The 18275-nt window shown below is 32.7% G+C and overlaps 2 protein-coding genes across 3 annotated transcripts; one reads left to right on the top strand and one right to left on the bottom strand.

Moving 5' to 3' along the window:
* Positions 1–8261: 8261 nt before the first annotated feature.
* LOC133703641 (F-box protein At3g07870-like) lies at positions 8262–9494 on the top strand. The gene has a single exon (XM_062128256.1). The coding sequence runs from the start codon at positions 8262–8264 to the stop codon at positions 9492–9494; it is 1233 nt and encodes a 410-aa protein (XP_061984240.1).
* Positions 9495–9733: 239 nt separating this feature from the next.
* LOC133703305 (G-type lectin S-receptor-like serine/threonine-protein kinase B120) lies at positions 9734–13921 on the bottom strand. 2 transcript variants are annotated; one of them, XM_062127771.1, is made up of 8 exons: positions 12437–13921; positions 11883–11990; positions 11557–11795; positions 11258–11468; positions 10908–11148; positions 10678–10825; positions 10271–10564; positions 9734–10067 (listed from the first exon to the last, which is right to left on the bottom strand). In XM_062127771.1, exons 1-8 carry the CDS (start codon positions 13731–13733, stop codon positions 10029–10031), a joined length of 2577 nt encoding a protein of 858 aa, XP_061983755.1. In that variant the 5' UTR covers positions 13734–13921; the 3' UTR covers positions 9734–10028. The 2 variants fall into 2 exon arrangements, with proteins under 2 accessions (XP_061983755.1, XP_061983756.1); XM_062127772.1 differs by having other exon boundaries at positions 10908–11145; positions 12437–13919.
* Positions 13922–18275: the final 4354 nt, after the last annotated feature.

The raw sequence follows: 18275 nt of genomic DNA on the forward strand, positions 1-18275 counted from the left end.
ATTAGTTTCTTAATATGTTGGTTCAAATAAAAATTATAATTATAATTAAATAGAATTAAATAATTTAATTTATTATTAATTAAACCATTAATTAATTTATATTTAAAGATTAGATTCACCATCTAGAACATGGAAAATTTAAAACTATAAAATAAATTTAAAGCTATACGTAATACATTAAGGATTTGTGTGAGGTTTCGCTGAAACTTTCCTAAAAGAAAGTGGAAAATATTCGTAAAATATGTATGAACAACATGAGTTCATTATTAAATTGAGCAAGAAACGATTGAAGCCAAAAATTAATAAATAGTGATAAAGCATCCCCTCAAGTGCTGAGTAGCAGCATGTGCTGCCCTCTCAAAATGGCTGGAAGAAAGGTATCACCCACCCCATGGCTAAAAAGTGGTCGTCTTTTATGGAAGAGAACGAGAATGACAAGTTAAATATGAATTCTTTTTTATACAAATAGACTTTTCAATTCGTTTGTTATACAAAAGATTTGTGATGTTAGAGATTTTTTTTCTCAGATGCTTACCAACAACATGAATTCTTTTATATTTTAATTATAGCATTGAATTTGATTATTTTTGCTCATCATTTGTCAACAAAACTGAGTTGATCTCACCTTCCCATCCATTTATGAAGAACATTAGACTAGGTTAATATTCGACAATGACTAGTTGACAATGTCTTCTCATTGAATTAGCCTAAAATATAAGCATTTTCATGCTATTTTAGTACAATTAATAATTGATTTTGATATTTGAAATAATATAATAATACATAATTACAAACTAATAGTCAAAATGTTTTTTTTTTCTTATTTTTGACATGCTTGCCATCAAAATTCAACAAATACCAACCATATAGAATTTTCTGCCTTAAATTCTTGTTCATTTCATTTGGACTATTCATTTGTCAATGTACATATCTAAGATTCCATGTTTGAAATCAGAAAGACGAGCTCTCCCCTTAGTATTTTATATTTATATCTAATAATTTGTTAAATAATTAGTATATTATAAATACACGAAGGGATATATTCGTACATGGTCCAATGTCTAGAAAAATATAGCAACTTTATACATTCACATTTGGAAAGTCCTTGTTTATGATGACAAAAAAAGTCTTTGGAAATTGTTAAGGTTTTTGGTCAACTTGGATCTGTGTAGCCTTTACGACCATATGATGGAAGTTTCGAGACATAGCTTTCTTGCAATAACGAAAGAAAATTTCTAGGATTCCTCTCATGCACACACATCCAAGGCAAAATGAAGATTCGAGCCTCTGAATAGGTTTTTGAACTTGGTATAAATTTGAAGAACCAAAAAAACTGGATTTTCAAGGGGTGTTTAAAAATGTGATAATAGTTATTTTTTAAAATATTTTTTATTTAAAAATACATCAAAATAATATATTTTCTTTTATTTTTTAAAAATTATTTTTCAAATCAGCATACCAAAACAATTCAAAATATAAAAAAATTAATTTTAAACAAAATATTTTCTTCATGAAACGTCATTTGAAACACAATTTCAAACAAAACCTTTTAGTTCTCTAAATAAAAACTATTGTATTTGAAAAGGAAATCAAGTTGTCCTTTTTAGTTGAGGACGACATAAATATGATCCGACTCACAACTTTATCAGAGCAACATATAGGTTGTAATGATATTCCTTGTCATTTCAAATTGGATAAACTATAAAACTCATGTTCTTTGCCTATCATACTTAAGCCCAAAGTTAAGCCCAAACCAGCCCAAATAACATAGGTATTAAAAAGAAGGTTATCAAAGAAATTTATTTTTCTCTTCTCCTTTTTTTTCACCTTAGCATAACTTTCACCCAAAATATCAAGGATTTTGGTTTTAAGCTTTAGTTTTGTTATTACTCATTTTTGCCCCATAAAAAATCAAGAAAAGAAAAAAAATAAGAAATAGAAAAATAAAATCAAAATACAAGAGGATATACATATATAAAGCTTAGAAGATTGCCTAAGTTGATGGTGAAGGATTAAAATGTCAAGTAGAAAAGCTGGAGGACTAAAATATATAAGATTAACAATTCAATTTTGATTGACAAAAAACCTCATTGGTGAAAATATTTTTATTTGGGGTGAAGAAATACAAATTTGGATAGGTAAGGTCTCAATGAGAATCTTGGAAGGCCTAATTAATCTTATTAAGGACTTGATTGCAAGAAAATCAATTTTTTGAGTCAATTTGGGTGTTAATTGAAATAAATTAAATTATAGGGACTTAATTGGTTTTTTAGGAGGTTTCATTGGACAAATCAAGGGGTTAATTGTAAGAATATTGAAGTTCGATGGGTGATTAAAGATTTGATTGAAGAAATCCAAAAACAATGACAAAACTAAAAAAGGTGCATGATTGCAGGGCTAAAATTGACCAAATCAGGGGCCAAATTGAAAAAAATTAAAAGTTTAATGGCCAATTAAAGGTTCAAGTGCACATATCAGAAACCAAGAACTAAGATAAAAATGGAGCTGAACTTTGAGGCTGATGATTGAGTTTGATAGGAGAGAAATTGAATGAAATCAAGAGTTTAAGAGATAATTAAGGATGCAATTAAAAGCAATTGGAAGAACATCGACTGAAGTGAAAATTTTCAAATCCCAAATTAAAACCCTAATTTCTAGGGTTTAACCCACACAACGCATTGTTCCGCCACTGTTTAGCCTTTTCTTTGGCAGTTTTGGCTAATTGAGTATGCACTTTCAGACGAATGAATGTTGTGTCCTGTGACTATAACCACCACCATTCAACTAAGAAATACCCCCTTTACAAATATTAGCTACTCCTATCAAACATTTACATCCTATTTTCTTTGACAAACTCAACAATATCGTGTCTCTGATAAGCCATTATTGCATTTTTAGTTTCTCATCTAATCAAAGTGGCACCTTTAAATGGATTATGTGAAGCTAAATAACTTTAAATTGAGAAAGAATGGATCCAATCAAAATGTATGTTTCTCATTTACCAAGTTCAGGTGGTCTCTGATGACGCTTACATCAGAGGTGCTCTAGAGAAACTTCAAATTTGATCAACTAAGTCAGCCTTCAAAGAGATACCTATTTGTACAAAACCACTCAATTTTTTTATGTGTTCACACTTAAAAATTCCCAGAGGGTTCTTATCAAATGTCATAAATCTTTCATCCAAAATTAGAAGATGAGGGATGCATGCCATTGTCTTTAAGCAAAAAAAAATAAAAAATCTAGGAAAATTTGTTACAAAACCAACATCCCAAAACCATTGAAGGATAAAGGTGCAAGATGTTAACATTTGTCCAAAACTCTCTTATTTTGATCAGAGGGCTAAGTTTTGATCAATTTATGTTTGAATTCATTAAGAACCCTATAAATACACCCTGAAAATGAAGAAATGAGAGAGAGAGAGAGAGAGGAAAATATGGAGAAACACACTATGAAAAGATCCTGATGTAAAGGTTCAAGAGCCTAACATATAAGGTCTAACAATCTTTAGAAGTAAAAGATAATGAAAGGAAAATAAGGAAAGAAAACATAAGGAAAACAACAGTACATAGCTATCAAGCTTGGAGATGATTTAACCATGTAGAAGTTCAAGGGTGGAGTCCATATGACCTGCATATTCATGCTTTTTTATGTTTAAACTTCTTTTGATGTTGTTTAAGCTTATCTTATATTTTTCGGTTTGATTTTGATATTGGAATAATTTGATGTTTTTCGACAAATTTTGTTTCATCTTTGTTCTTTTTTTAAGCATGTTTTAAATTGCTCAAGCTTTCTTTATGATAGTTTGTTTTTGTTTTAGTTTTAGTCAATAATATGTTAGAGAGGCTTGCATTAAAGTCATGATTCTTGGTTTTGATGCTAGCCTAATAGCATGATGATAATGTATTTGAGGTATTTTGATTGGTTTTTGAATTTATTTTGTAATAAAATAGTAAGTTACTTTTGTTTGTGGGTTAAAGATTTTAAAAGCATGTTGATCAATTTGATGTCTTTTAGTGCAAGTTCATGGTTCATTATAATATGTTTTGACATATAGATGTTAAAAATGTCAAGTTTTGAATCCAAACAGTATGAATATGTTTTCTATTTAGCTTTGGTAGTTTTGAACTTTGAAACTCCATGCATGTTATTGATGATTTGATGTTATTTGTTTGTTCTTTGGATTCAACTATACTTAGTATTGGTAATGTGTTTTGTGAGGATTAAAAGCAACATGTTTCAAAAGACTAAGAAGCTAGTTCTAGGTTTAACAGTAGGTTGAGAATTTCTAGGTTGTTGGGTTCGGTTTCTTCATGTTCTTGGAAAAAAATATTGTTCTATGATTTGGATCAGCTTTGGTGTAATTTATTCACACTAAACCATTCAAGTAACTTGACTAGTAGGTAATTAGAGTTTATTTGCATCAATAACATGTTTTTGGAGGTTTTTATCCTAGAGTTTTGATTTTGAAGCAAAACCCATTTTGAAAAAATCATATTAATTCTTTGATAATCGAAGTGAATAGATGCTAAATTATGAATCCTTGCATGAATTTGAATAAAACCCTGCCCTTGATTGCATGAAAACTTGTCTAGATAGAGATTTGTGTTTGTTGGGTTCTTGATGAATGTTCATTGTGTTCTTCACAATTTGAGTGCTTGATCTGTTTTTCTATGAAAATTGTTATGTTTTGTGATAATTTTCAACTTTGATTTTTTTTTTCAGTTTAAACCTTTGTTATGGTTTAGTTTTTAGGTCAAACCTTGGTTTTTGGTTCGGTTCATAGTTGAATCAACTTCTTTGGGTCAACCTGTTTAGTTTTATTTTGAGTTAAGTGCTTAAGGTTTTATTTGTTTGGACAACTTTTTGTTAAGGATTTTTTTTCCCTAAGAGAGTGTTTGGAAAACACATCCTTAAGTTTATTTTGGCAATTTTATAGGGAAATAAAAGATAGTTTTGCCAAACATGCCCTTACATAAATAAATAATAAAAATAAAATCAAAAATGTTTTTTTTCTTGTTGCATAGAACAAAATGCTTACAAAAAGAAAAATGCATTTTATTTATACAAAGGAGATAAAATATTTTTAGGATTATTTTAGAAATTTTTTGTGTTTTTTTTTTTTTTTTGCATTTTGTTTTTAAATTTATAGTAAGTTTATAAAATTCTTTAAGGATTTGACCAATATTTCAATAACCCTAAACATTTTAATTCCTGAAAAATAATGGTCAATATTGTAGTATAAATATTGGACCTACTAGTAAGTTGATATTTAAGTACTAGGAGTTGACTAGAAAATTCTCAAAATTATTTTAGATATTTACCAATTTTGATTGGGAGTATTTTTCATCACAATATACGAGTTGTGGAAAGCACTTTCGTCTTCCAGGATATGTGAACCTTGTCAAAGCACCTTTATGGATTCTTCTTATAAGAATTTACCTATAGAAACGAGTCCATAATAAATTCAAAATGTCAGATTTATTCATGAGTGTAAATCTTTGTTCTAAGCTATAAACAGACTACCGATTAGAAACCTATCAACACTTTTAAACAACATCTAGACCACACAATGCAGTTTACCTCAGGTAAAGTATGCTAGGGGTGCTAATACATTCCCTAGTCACAATCAGCCTATTACCTTGGAATTTCATATAAGACTAGTCCACCCGGGTCTCTTAGTGACTCCAAATTAAACAACTAGATGACGACTTCTTAATCCTAACGTCGCAACATCGCACGCTCACGTGCGCCAAGTTTGGTTTAAGAAAGTTTTAAAAAACAAACAAGTATCTCCCTCTTTTGTTATTTTTTTATTAGGAAATTATTTGTGGAAGGATTAAGAAAGAGTCAAGATTTTATTAAGACTTGATGATTGAATGATTTAAAGGATTTAAATTGATGTTTAGGGTGTTAGTGCTATTTAAAATCGGTTTGATATGTTGTCTAGATTATGGGTTTTTGAAGAAAAAAATATTTTTTTTTATCTGCAGATTTGAAGACTAGAAAATCAGGATTCTGGAAATCCCAGACAACTAGTTGGGTTGAACGGGCCGACTAGTTGGTTGGTTATTGCCAGTCCATCGGTTGGTCTAAACCAACTGACTTGTTGTCTTGTGTTAGTGGTCTAAACCAATTGGTCATTTCGGTCAATAGGTTGACCCAACCATAGAGTTTTATCGGGTCTGTTAGGTTTGATCAGTTTGAGTTATGTTCAGAATCGATCGGGTTAATCAATTCAACTTTATATTTATGTTTTGATCTCTAAACTTAATGTTTTAATCTTTTATGTTATTGCTTTGAGTTATTCTTTAAGTGTTTTTCATATCCGTTATAGGTTCCGCTGACATTTCTCATAATGATCTTCAGTGGTCTCTAATTCCGCATCTATTTGTCTTTTGCTTTTGTTTTTGGGTGAATGAGATAATCTTTAATATACATGTAATATAAACAAATATGTATGTTGATTATATGACGAGTGCAACTAATTAATTTATTGAATATTTATGTTTGTTGCTTTATTTTCTGAGTACTCATCTATTATAGAATTTCCACTTGCATTATATTAAACTAAATTATATTTGATACTATATATATTGCATTGATAATTATGCGAGTATCTATTATATCTTGATATTGGTATATTTGTTAGTAACTTCATACTAACGAAGAGTAGTTATTCTATAAGTACATAATATTTTGTATACCTAGCTGGTGAGAGAGGCATCAATCTCTGGCGACTGATCCTCCCATAGTGGTCACCTTCGAGTGTCATATGATATGTGACATGTATTCCACAACTTTATATTAATATGCTTAACATGTATATTTATATCAAGATATATCAACTTACAAACTATTAATATCTAAGAAGTGTGTTAAATGTTATTCTCTAACTGAGTTGGTTGAATTCACCCCTTTATTTTTTAAAAAATATTTTGTCAGGTTTGTAGTCTTTGTTACTTTGTTGAGTGTTCCTGCTTTTTCAGTTTTGGTCTATATGTCTTACTTATTCCGCAAGGCTTTCCTATTAGTTTTTTATTTAATATCTTAGATGTTCCATTATTACATTGTTTTAATTAAGTTTGGATTTTAATAATGTAATAAGTATTATGAACTATTTGTTTTGCTTTATTTAATGATAATAATTTTTTAAATGTTATTTTTATTTATTGGTTTTGAAGAATATAATATTTTGAAAGATATTAAAACGCTATGAATTTTTTATATAATATATATATTTTAAGGCTTAATATTAGTAAAGTGTTCTCATAACATCACTTTTACGTTACCGGTCATAGATCCGACGTTGCTGGTCATAGATCTGAAATTCAGATCATGGCATCAAATGTCCATACCATAAAGCAATCTTTGTCTATGCATAACAAAAATTAATCCCAAGAAGAAGCGTACAATGTCATGTATTCACATAAATTTGTCATTTCGGAATGCAGGGTTCATCACCATCAGAACACAAGGCTAACAAACCTCTTAACGTATAGAAGCATAGACAAGTCGAAAATCTGGCTCTCCGATGCAGGAGAAATTATCCTTCCTCGAATTTTGACATTGTTATTGCATCTGTGGAAAGGGTATAGACTTCTTTAGGCTGAACAGTTGTTTTCAGTCAGATTTGTTAGGTAGATGTGGGGTTCTTCTAGAAGTGGAAGCTCTACTTCACTGCCTATTCCTCCATGGAATCTATAGCTTCCATCATCGGCCCATATGCAACCTGTCCTTGTACACATTGAAGCCCGATTTGAAGAGGATCTCTCAATAGTTAAACAATCTTAAACTATATAAAATTCTGATTAAAAAAATCCAAAAATAACTAGAAATTGTTTTATATATATATATATATATATATATATATATATATATATATATATATATATATCCTTGAAAGGAGGAGGAAGCCAGTTTGTGAAATTAAATAATAATTGATAGTAGATTTTAGAGAAGGGACTAAAATATAATTTGAAAAAAAAGGGACTAACTTACAACATCATCAAAACGACAGGGACTTGGTTATAATTTACTTAAAAAGGAAAGTCCCATAGGCCTGCGGAATTAACGTATTCCTTCACCAATGCAAAGTAAAACTCCTGAAATTGTCCTGGTTATTTCCTGATTACTCTTTTTAATTAGATTTTAAAATTTTATTTGGATTTGGATTTGGATTTGGATTACTATATAAATAATTCTTATTAAGAATCAGTGAACTTTAAATTTATATGTTAGAGTTTTCTTACGATAGGATCACCATGAAGAGCCACAGAGGAAGAAGATCTAGAGCCAAGAATGGTGGCAACCAAGCTCAAGATGCAGAATGGTCAATGTCTGCGCTTCCGGACGATATAACCGCAGACATTCTCTTGCAACTCCCCTTGAAAAGCAAAATTCAATGTAGGTGTGTATGCAGGACCTGGCGCAATTTACTCTCGGACTCGTACTTATCTGAATTTCAACGTGAAAGAGCTCAATCCATGCTTGTCCTTCGCTCGCCACCGTCATGTGTTTCCAGGAAAGCTGCAGCCCTTGCTCCGAACGATTTTTACGTGGTTGAGCTCGAATCAGGTTCAGTTCGCAATAATGTCATGAAGTTAAACACCAAAAACAATCTCCCCACCTGTCATGTCGAACTGGTGGGCTCATGCAACGGCTTGCTTTGTTTGTTTGATAAAAATTCGAAGAAAGTTTTTTACCTTTGTAATCCAGTGACGGGTGAACATGTCAGGAATCCTGCGAACTGCAAGAAGGAAAAACAGAGAGGGCAAACGATATTGGATGCGGTTCTTGGGTTTGGATTTAGTCCTGAAAGCAATCATTACATGGTTTTAAGAATAACGCGTAAGAAACTTACTTATCCTACTTCTGTTCTGCGTTCAGAAGGTGAAATTTGCGTATTTGGAGACAGTGAGTGGAAAAGTATTGGGGAGATTCCATTCCCAGATTGTAAGAAATTCTTTGGTGTTTCTCTGAATGGAGCTCTTCATTGGATTCTCAACCTTGATGACTATGGAGATGCTGATTTGTTATGTGCTTTAGATATCGACAGCAAAAAGATTAGGCCAATGTCGCCACCGAATGGCTTCAGGAGGGATACTACAGAGATGACCTTGGGAGTACTAAGAGATTGTCTCTTTATATGTGACAGTATGACTTTGTATAATCTTGACACATGGGTGATGAAAGAATATGGAGTCAAGGATTCTTGGACTAAAGAGATTGTAATTGCGAAGACCTCGCTTCCTTCGAATTTGCAAAATTCCTTTCTCCAGCCAATTATGGTTTCTAAGGATGGAGAGGTTTTGATTTCAAGTGATTCCAACGTTTTTGTTTGGTATGATCCAGGAAGTAAAAGTTTCACAAAAGTAACTCTACCCAGCAGGGTTGGGTCCGAATTCGAAGCAGTTTGTTCTGTTGCAAGCTTTGATTCGCTATCTGCCATCATGAAGAAAGAATGCAGGAGGGATCAATGCTACACAGCAAGATAAGCGATCAGAAGATTTTGAAACTTTGCATTCATCAAACAAAATCTAAACCATGCTAGTGAATATCAGTTTTTTTCGCTGTATCTACTGTTTTCGTTTAATTCTTGCTTTGAGGTAGATTTTAGTGTTGGTGACTTCATATCTGGGATCTTTACATGAATGACTTGTTGTCCAATGAAACAACTTGCATTAATGATTTTTAGATGAATTCTTGAACTTCTAGTTGCAATGAATATTCAATCTAGTAGAATAAAATATTTATAAATGTTTCCGGTCTATGATTTACACCTCAGAATTTTCAACTTTCTCTAGGCCACAGATATAGAATTTCCTATGATGAAACATTCTTAAGTAGGTAGGAAGATCTATCAGCTTAAAATATCCTTTGTTTTATATACAGGTGATGAATAATTTACATTTAAAAAGTGGTAAGGATTGCTGGCTGATTTGAACACATGATTGATTGGCCACAGTATTTTTGGTGACAGTTTCTGCTTGTGAAAGTGCTCTTGGCTTAAGCCTGTAATTAGCCTGCTCTCAATCCACAGCCTCGTTGCTTATAGTTGAAATTTCTCCCTAGGAACATAGAAAAAGTTGGATTAAAACAAACCCTAGTATCAATTTATAAAGAACAAAGAGTAGTTTTGTTTTTGTACGAAGTTGATTAATAAATGACCTATACATGGACTCTGTTTTTCAGCTGAACTAACTTTATAGACCTGTGAAAAAAGCAATAAAAAACAACAGAAAGAGAAACATTGTAATCATCTGCCTGCTACCATTGAAACTGTCAAGTCATTCGACGAAGTGATTTCTTGTGCTTCCATAAAAGTTTCTGTATCTATAGAGGCTCTGACAGAAGTAAAAGTGGGTTCCCTAGGCAATGGAATGCTTGTTGTGCTGCTCTCCAGCATGAGTACAACTGATGCCATGTTTGGTCTATGAAGTGCGGAATCTTGCACACACAACATGCCGAGTTGTATGCATCTCAACACTTCGTTTTGGTTACATGAATCTCGGATGGAAGGATCAACCATCTCCATTGCTTTACCTTCACTCCAAAGATCCCATGCCTGCAATCCATCAGAAATTGGATCAGATAAGGGGAGAATTAGCAGTCAAAAACTTTCTGGTTCTGGTGTATCTCATAGTATGCTTAAACAGGCAGCATTGTAAATGTACTTACATAAGCGATAAGGATAACGTGATCTGTCATACGGAAGCTAGTATTCCTTCGGCCACTGACAATCTCTAGGAGTAATACTCCAAAGCTATAAACATCAGACTTCACTGAGAATAGGCCTTCCATGGCGTATTCGGGTGCCATATAACCGCTGCAAGATAAAAGAAACGGTCAGGAAAATCATATTGTTGATTAGAGTAGAATACAGTTCATCTCATGGATTTAAAACTTACTATGTGCCAACAACTCTGTTCGTGTTTATTTCATTTTGGTTTGCCCCAAATATTCTGGCCATGCCGAAGTCTGAAATCTTTGGGTTCATTCCCTCGTCCAACAAAATGTTACTAGCCTTCAGGTCCCGGTGAATGATTCGTAGTCTCGAATCTCTATGGAGATAAAGAAGGCCTCTGGCGATCCCTTCAATTATTTCGAAACGTTTATTCCACTCTAATAGCCCTTGCTTCTCAGGGTCTGCTATTGTTATCATAGGAAATCAGAAACAATTAACAAGCCTGGTATAGATCATTATTCAGTGCTTTAACTAGCCTTTTCAATTAAGCACTTAATGTCAAGAAGAACTCACCAAAAAGGAAGTAATCCAGGCTTTTATTTGGCATGTATTCATAAATCAGCATCTTCTCATCACCCTGAATGCTGCATCCCAATAATCGAACAAGATTTCTATGCTGCAATTTGGCAATCAGAATAATTTCATTCTTGAACTCCTGCAAGCCTTGGCCAGAGATTTTTGAAAGCCTCTTTACTGCTATTTCCTCTCCTCCAGGAAGCTTGCCCTGGTAATCAATATGAAGAATAGCAAGCTTTAGCACTAGAATTCATCTTCTCTTGTATTCTGATACATGTATAACATAAAATATTCACCTTGTAAACAGGGCCAAATCCCCCCTGCCCAAGCTTGTTTTCATCAGAAAAATTGTTTGTTGCAGCTGCAACACAGTTGAAATTGAATATTGGCAAATCTGGACCATTTACTTGGCTCCCTTCTATAACAAGGTCACCAGGTCCAGAAAGATCTGTTGGATACTCTTTACTTCTGCTCAAATCATAAACTTGTAATTCATGATTTGTCGACATTGAAGCTGGGGTAGCTGTTGGCAAAACTGAAGAGTAAAATTCAGAAGTAAGAAACTCATATCTTGATCAAGATGCGAAGATATCTTAAATAAGCATGAAATTGAGAATCTTACCTTTAAGTTTCTTTTTGAGCATCCACAGCAGCCATACACAGATGACTAGGAAGGCCAGTCCAGCCAAAACTATCAGTACTATCACATACGTAGACATCCTGCTGTGATCTATATTGAGGAAACAAATCAGAAGATAAATATATAAGGTAACTTAAATAAAATCTTTCAAGATTGCATATGCTTTTTCTTCATCTGATTTATTATATCCCTTGTGATGACAAACAAGTTTTACTATATGCCTAACTATAACGATGACTCTGCATCTTAACCTTTTCATGACCATGTTCCTGCATGTTGTGGGGTTTTTCTTTAGACAGAATGATGATCAGAAGAAGTACAGAAACTTGGATCATGTGTTGCAATTTAGTGCTGTCTTGGGGCCACCCACCATTGTGTTGCTAAACCCAGAAAGAGCTAATAGATCAGTCAATAGGCCTTGTTTATTTGGAATGATAACAATATAATTGAAACTATAATTCTATCTTCATCTCTGTGAATTCTGATTATAAACTACAGAAATAATGAAAACAAAAGAATGAGAGAGTTCACTCTACCTAATTCAGAATACGCGAGACGCATGTACAGGGTGTTCCCACTTTGCATATGATTCTGGACATCAGTCAAGTCCCCATTCCATATCATGCATTGAATCCCAGTGACGTGCGCATACGCCTTACACGAACAGTTATTTTGACACCTTTTTTTGCAATCATCCGAGGACAATTGATACACATCTGCAAAATCAGGCAACTTCGTGCACCTTACTGCTTTGAACCCATCTTCTCCACCATTACTAGTGTTCCTCTGGCACTGTAAAGGAGACCTTCTTTCACATCCTCCTGACCAATTTCCTAGTCTCCACTGATCTGGATGACTTGGCTGAAACCCTTCTAGACATCTGCAGTTGGGAGATCCCGATGGAGTACAGACTCCAAAATTTCCACAGTGATTGTACTTCTCACACTCTTCAGAAGGCTGTGATTGAATTACTTGCCACGCCTTCGTACTTTCATTCCACCTTTTCTGCTCTTCAAACCCATTCCAAGTTATTTGAAACTTCATCAATTCAGAAGGATCTGATGGATTGTATGTAAGATAAAACTTTCCATCGTTTCCAGGAGTGACCTTAAATCCATATCGGTAAGTGGTTAAAGCTGCCATAGATGGCACACCTGAGAATATGTGCGCATTCCAATGCCCACTTCTCCACCTTCTTCTCGATTGCTCCCAAACCACTATTTGTGGTGCTCCGCGAGGATCAACTCCCATGGTGAAGTTTCCTGGTGAAGGATCGCTTGTAGATTTCCATGAAGTGAAGGCATGAATCTCTGCAGAACCTATAAGAACTTTCATGTCTGGCAGATATGTATCGGTAGGATTATTGAAGCTTTGCCAATAGGCCTTATCTGTGTCACCAATACTATTATTGCTTGAGAGAATAAGATTGCCTGTAGTGTCAAGCATTAATGCTGTGTTACTAGACACAACTGGAGCATTACTTGACCAAACTGAACTTCCATTTCCATTTACAACCAACAAATTCCCATCTTCACCGATCCTCAAGACTCCATCAGTACCAGATATTGGATTGTGTCTATTAGCAACCCAGATGACAGCCTGGTCCTGAATCTTGGAATACCTAACACCAACATATCTTGAAGTGGAATTTCCAGGGCTAAAGAATCCCAACTCAAAGTTTTCATCAACAGATATCAAGGTTTCACCATCTTTAATCGATTGGCCTTTGGTTAGCGTATTAGTCTCAGCACGGCAAGAGGGAGCTAGAAACAACAAGGAATAGGACAAGGAGAAGAAAAAAGCAATAACAAGGCTCCTGCTCATGGTGATCATTCCTTACAACCTTTGAGAACTACAAAGACCTCGAGAAAATAAAGAACTATAAACGTAGAAGAAGAAGAAGAAACACACAGATTTTTTGTCAAGGGCTTTTACATTCACAGGAGGAGAATCCCCAGAAGGCAAAACATCTAGCTAGTGGTTTTGGTGGAAGCTGACTATAGCAATAGCTACCCAGGCTGACAAGCTAGACTTTAAAAACCTTTGACATGTGGAACACCCTTGACCCTACAGAAACAATGTACCTTCATATCGGAGATCGTTCCAATCTTTTGACCTAGAAACGAGGAGAATCTTGGGACGTGTATTAGTCAAGAAAGTTCAATGCCACATGCCATTGACATTAGTGGAGAATGACGACTCCTTGCAAGGACACAATATTTCTTTTTTTTATTTCTTTTTAACTACGTACACGTGGTAGATGATAATTAATTATGATTCGGAATATATATATATATATATATATATATATATATATATATATATATCCTAAGTTCACATTTGCTAAATTAATTAGAAATAGAATGTAACTTCGCACCAAACTATACCTACCATAAATAATAATTCAACATCCTCTTTAAAGATCCTTGCAATTTCCTACTTAAAAAATACATATAATAGCAATTTTTCATGGCCAAAAATTAAAAGATCGGAAAATATATCGTCAATGATTTTGTGTTCTGACCAGCAAGGCATTGCTGCCAATGCCAGAGCCTCAAAGTGGACGGTTTCTTCCTTTCTTGGGTTAATCCTTCAGAAGTGAAGTTCATGGTACCGTCAAGTTGATGATGAAAAAAAAAGAAAAAGAAAAAGAAAAGGTTTCTTAAGCAAGTCCACACGTGAAATATTTTTGTCACCGGCGACATTATGAACGAAGCAAGCTTTGGCGGCTGAAGAGTGTTTATTAATTAGTTAAATATCTTGGTATTAAGAGAATAAAGTTGTGGAGTCCATCGCTATTAATGGCCCTAGTTTGATTGATTAAGCTTTTTTAAGTGAATTTCTTTCTAGTTTAATTTAAAACTTAATTTGAATAATAAATAACCTGATTTATTCGTCAGGGTAAGGCTAAATAAATTTTAATATCACTATTTATTAGTTGTTTATCTTTGAATAGAAAGGGGAAAAAATAGTAAAGTGTAATTTCCCCATTTTTCTCATGAAACTTTTTATGATTTCCCCTCCACGATGTCATTTCATTGTATAGAATATCAATTTAAGCAGACAGAAAACAATAACAAACCTACATGCGACTCAATCGTGGATGCTTTTGGATCCAATTGAGAGAATTGATCATTTTTGGATCCATATGTTGTTTTTTTTTTTTACTATCAAAAAAAGTTGTCGGGGGAGGCATCCATTCTTCAACTCGTGTTGCGGATGCAACGAGGCATGGTTGAATTCGTACGCTGACAACATTGGATTGAAAAAAACACATCGTGGGAAAGACAATCAAATATGGGCAGCTTGTGTTCTCCAAGTTGTAGGAGAGAGGAAAAAAAATGTTGACCATCAGAAGCTTCCAAGTTCCAAGTCACTGCTGTATTATATTCTCAGAATAGGATAAACTAGTGGTTGATGACAGCATTTTCGTGATGCAACAAATAAAAAAATAGAGTAGTGATCATCGAGCTAATAACCTGTTCGGTATTACAGTTGAATTGTGTTTTTGAAAAGTATAGTAGTTGTAATTATAGTCGTTAAACCTGTTCTCATCGTCAGTCGGTTCAAGATTTGAGTTTTAAGTTTTAATCGATTCATCAAGTCATTTAGGTTAATTTTTTTAAAAAATAATGTTGTTTTAGTAAAAAAAAAATAACAATTTACAACTAGGTTTTTAATCGGGTCATTGGATCGTCCAGATCAATTATTTTTTTTAATCAAAACGACGTCATTTTGATAAAAAAACAAAAATTAACGAATTACAACCGAGTTTTTGACCAAACCTTGCCAGGTTGTCGGGTCACTCCAAGTTTTTCTTTTTCTTATACCGTGTCCGATTCCAGTCCTGGATCGACCTTTTGAACCGGACTAAGTTTCAAAACTATGGTTGTAATTATAGTTAAAAACCCGTTTGTTATTACGGTTTGATATATTTTTTAAGCTTTTTAATTTTTAATTTTTAATTAATTATTTAATAATTTTTTGATTAATTTAATATATTAATATTAAAAATAAAAAAATATTTTAATATATTTAAAAAAATACTTTAAAAAACAATATCTACTATAATTCAAAACAGATACTAATACCTTAAACAATATTGCCACCAAATCCTCCAAAAGTTTTGGCAGATAAAAACCATTTAAGATGGGTGTGTTGAAGCGATTAAAGTTACCTTCTGCTTTCATGTTATTTTTAAGTTGTTTTTTTTTAATATTATATTAATATTTTTTTATAATTTTAAAATGATGATATTAAAAATAAAAAATAAAAAAATATATTATTTGGAAACTAACCCACCTAACAGCTACTATTTTTCCTATACTTTTGAAGATAATTTGGCGTTATTCATAATGGGAACCCTCCTGGTGCTCAATTCCCAAGCTACAATCTCCGAGTCAAATCTCCGAGTCAAATCAGTAGGAGATTTGGAAACTAAGACACCCAAAAACGTTTAGAGCTTGGAAAATGATAAAATCTCAGGACGTAGCTGCTAATGTGATACATGTGAGGGATGGGTCTGCTATCACGACTGTCCTACATATGTAGCTTGAAGGAAAAATTACACCTAACAGGTGGAAAAATGGGTATAGAGACGAGTACTCAGAAAGACTGGCCTGTTTGTTTCTGTGTTTTAAAAATATTTTTGATAAAAATTAAAAAAGTTTTATTTTTTTAACTTCAAATTAATATGTTTTTAGTGTTTTCAAATCATTTTAATGTGCTAATGTCAAAAATAATTTTTAAAAAATAAAAACAATTATTAACATGTATTTTAGCACGAAAAACTATTTAAAAAACAACCACATTGCTACACACACTCTAAAAGAAATTTCCTCATTTAGAGAAATCAGAAAAACTAGAAGTTCAGAAACTTTTGCTAGAGACAAACGTGAAACGGAGAAAACTAATGTGCAAGCCAAGTCTTCAAAACAGAGACATATAACAACAAAATAATAATAATAATAATAATAATAATAATATAAAAAAAAATCATTATTCATGTAACAATGTAATTATCATTTCACATTTCCAACAAAAAAAAAATCAATGACCTTGCTATCATAGATAATTTGGTTTTTTCTTATTTTTTATTCCTCATTATTAGATTTATCTTTTTCACTTTTTTAAGTAGAATAAATTACTATTAAAAACAAGGTTTTTTTATGGGTGACCCAGCAATGATGTGGAAGAATTTTAGGGTTAAGAATTCTTAAATAAGAATTCTGTGAGCTCCATTGTTAAATAAAGCTATGGTTTTGATGGGCTTAGCGTATGTGGATGTAAGAATGGTAATAGGAGCTAAAGTTATTGGATGTGAAGGGAAAATGGTATTAGTATTAATATCTAAGGACTTTTTAGATTTTTCACTTTTTACAATATGGTAAAATGACTACATTATCTTTCAAAACAAAAATTTCTTTAACAAGCATTCAAAGATTTCTTTTTTGTATTTTCATCCTAGTTTTTTGTTATTATCAAGTTGAATTAAAATATTTTTTAATAAATATAAAATATTATTTTTAAAAAATTAGTTGACGCATGCAACGCATGTAGAATGCCTCTACACTACTTGAGCGAAGTGTTCAAATGGTAGCTTATGGGGTAGTATTTGAATCGTCTTCGCCATAGTTTTAAAACTCGATCCGGCTCTGCTAGTTGACCTGGAGCTGGAACCGGGTTGGGTTTATGAAAAAATAAGGGTAGTTAAAAACTTGGTTGACTCGGCGAGTGGACCCGACAAGACCTGATAAAAAACCTGGTTGGAACTCGTTGACTTTTTTTTAACCAAAATGATGTCGTTTTGATTTGTAAAAAAAATTAGGGTTGACCCGGTCAAAACCCGTGACCTCACCCTTGGGTAGGGTCGACTACCAGACCGAGTTTAAAAACACTGGTCTTAGCATCCCCTCCATTCTTGGGTAGAGTTGGCCTACAAACTTTTGGTTTAGCAATGATGATTTTTTTCCCCTCTCTTGGACCTTTGAATTTTCAAATCAGTCATTCACTTTGTTTAGCCTTTAGATTTGGTTCATATTCTTTTAATTGTTATTATTTTTATTGAAAGTGATTTATAAAATTATTATTTTCTTCAATTTCATCCTCCAATTTTTCATATATCGAATTTGGTCTTCATTTTTTAATTGTTATTTATTTTGAGCTAAATCCTTTTCTTATTTGGATTTGTTTTTCCACTTCATGCCTCTATATTTGATTTGATTTTATTTTATGTTAAATTTGATCCTTATTCTTTTAATTGCTATTTGTTTTACTTTGACAAATTTTTAGATTAAAATATTTTTTTTTTCATCCTTCAATATTAAATTGGTCGGGAATTGAGTTTTTTAGTTGAACTCGGGTCTAGAATTTCAT

Source organism: Populus nigra, chromosome 9 (genome assembly GCF_951802175.1).
Source record: "Populus nigra chromosome 9, ddPopNigr1.1, whole genome shotgun sequence".
Lineage (NCBI taxonomy): Eukaryota > Viridiplantae > Streptophyta > Magnoliopsida > Malpighiales > Salicaceae > Populus > Populus nigra.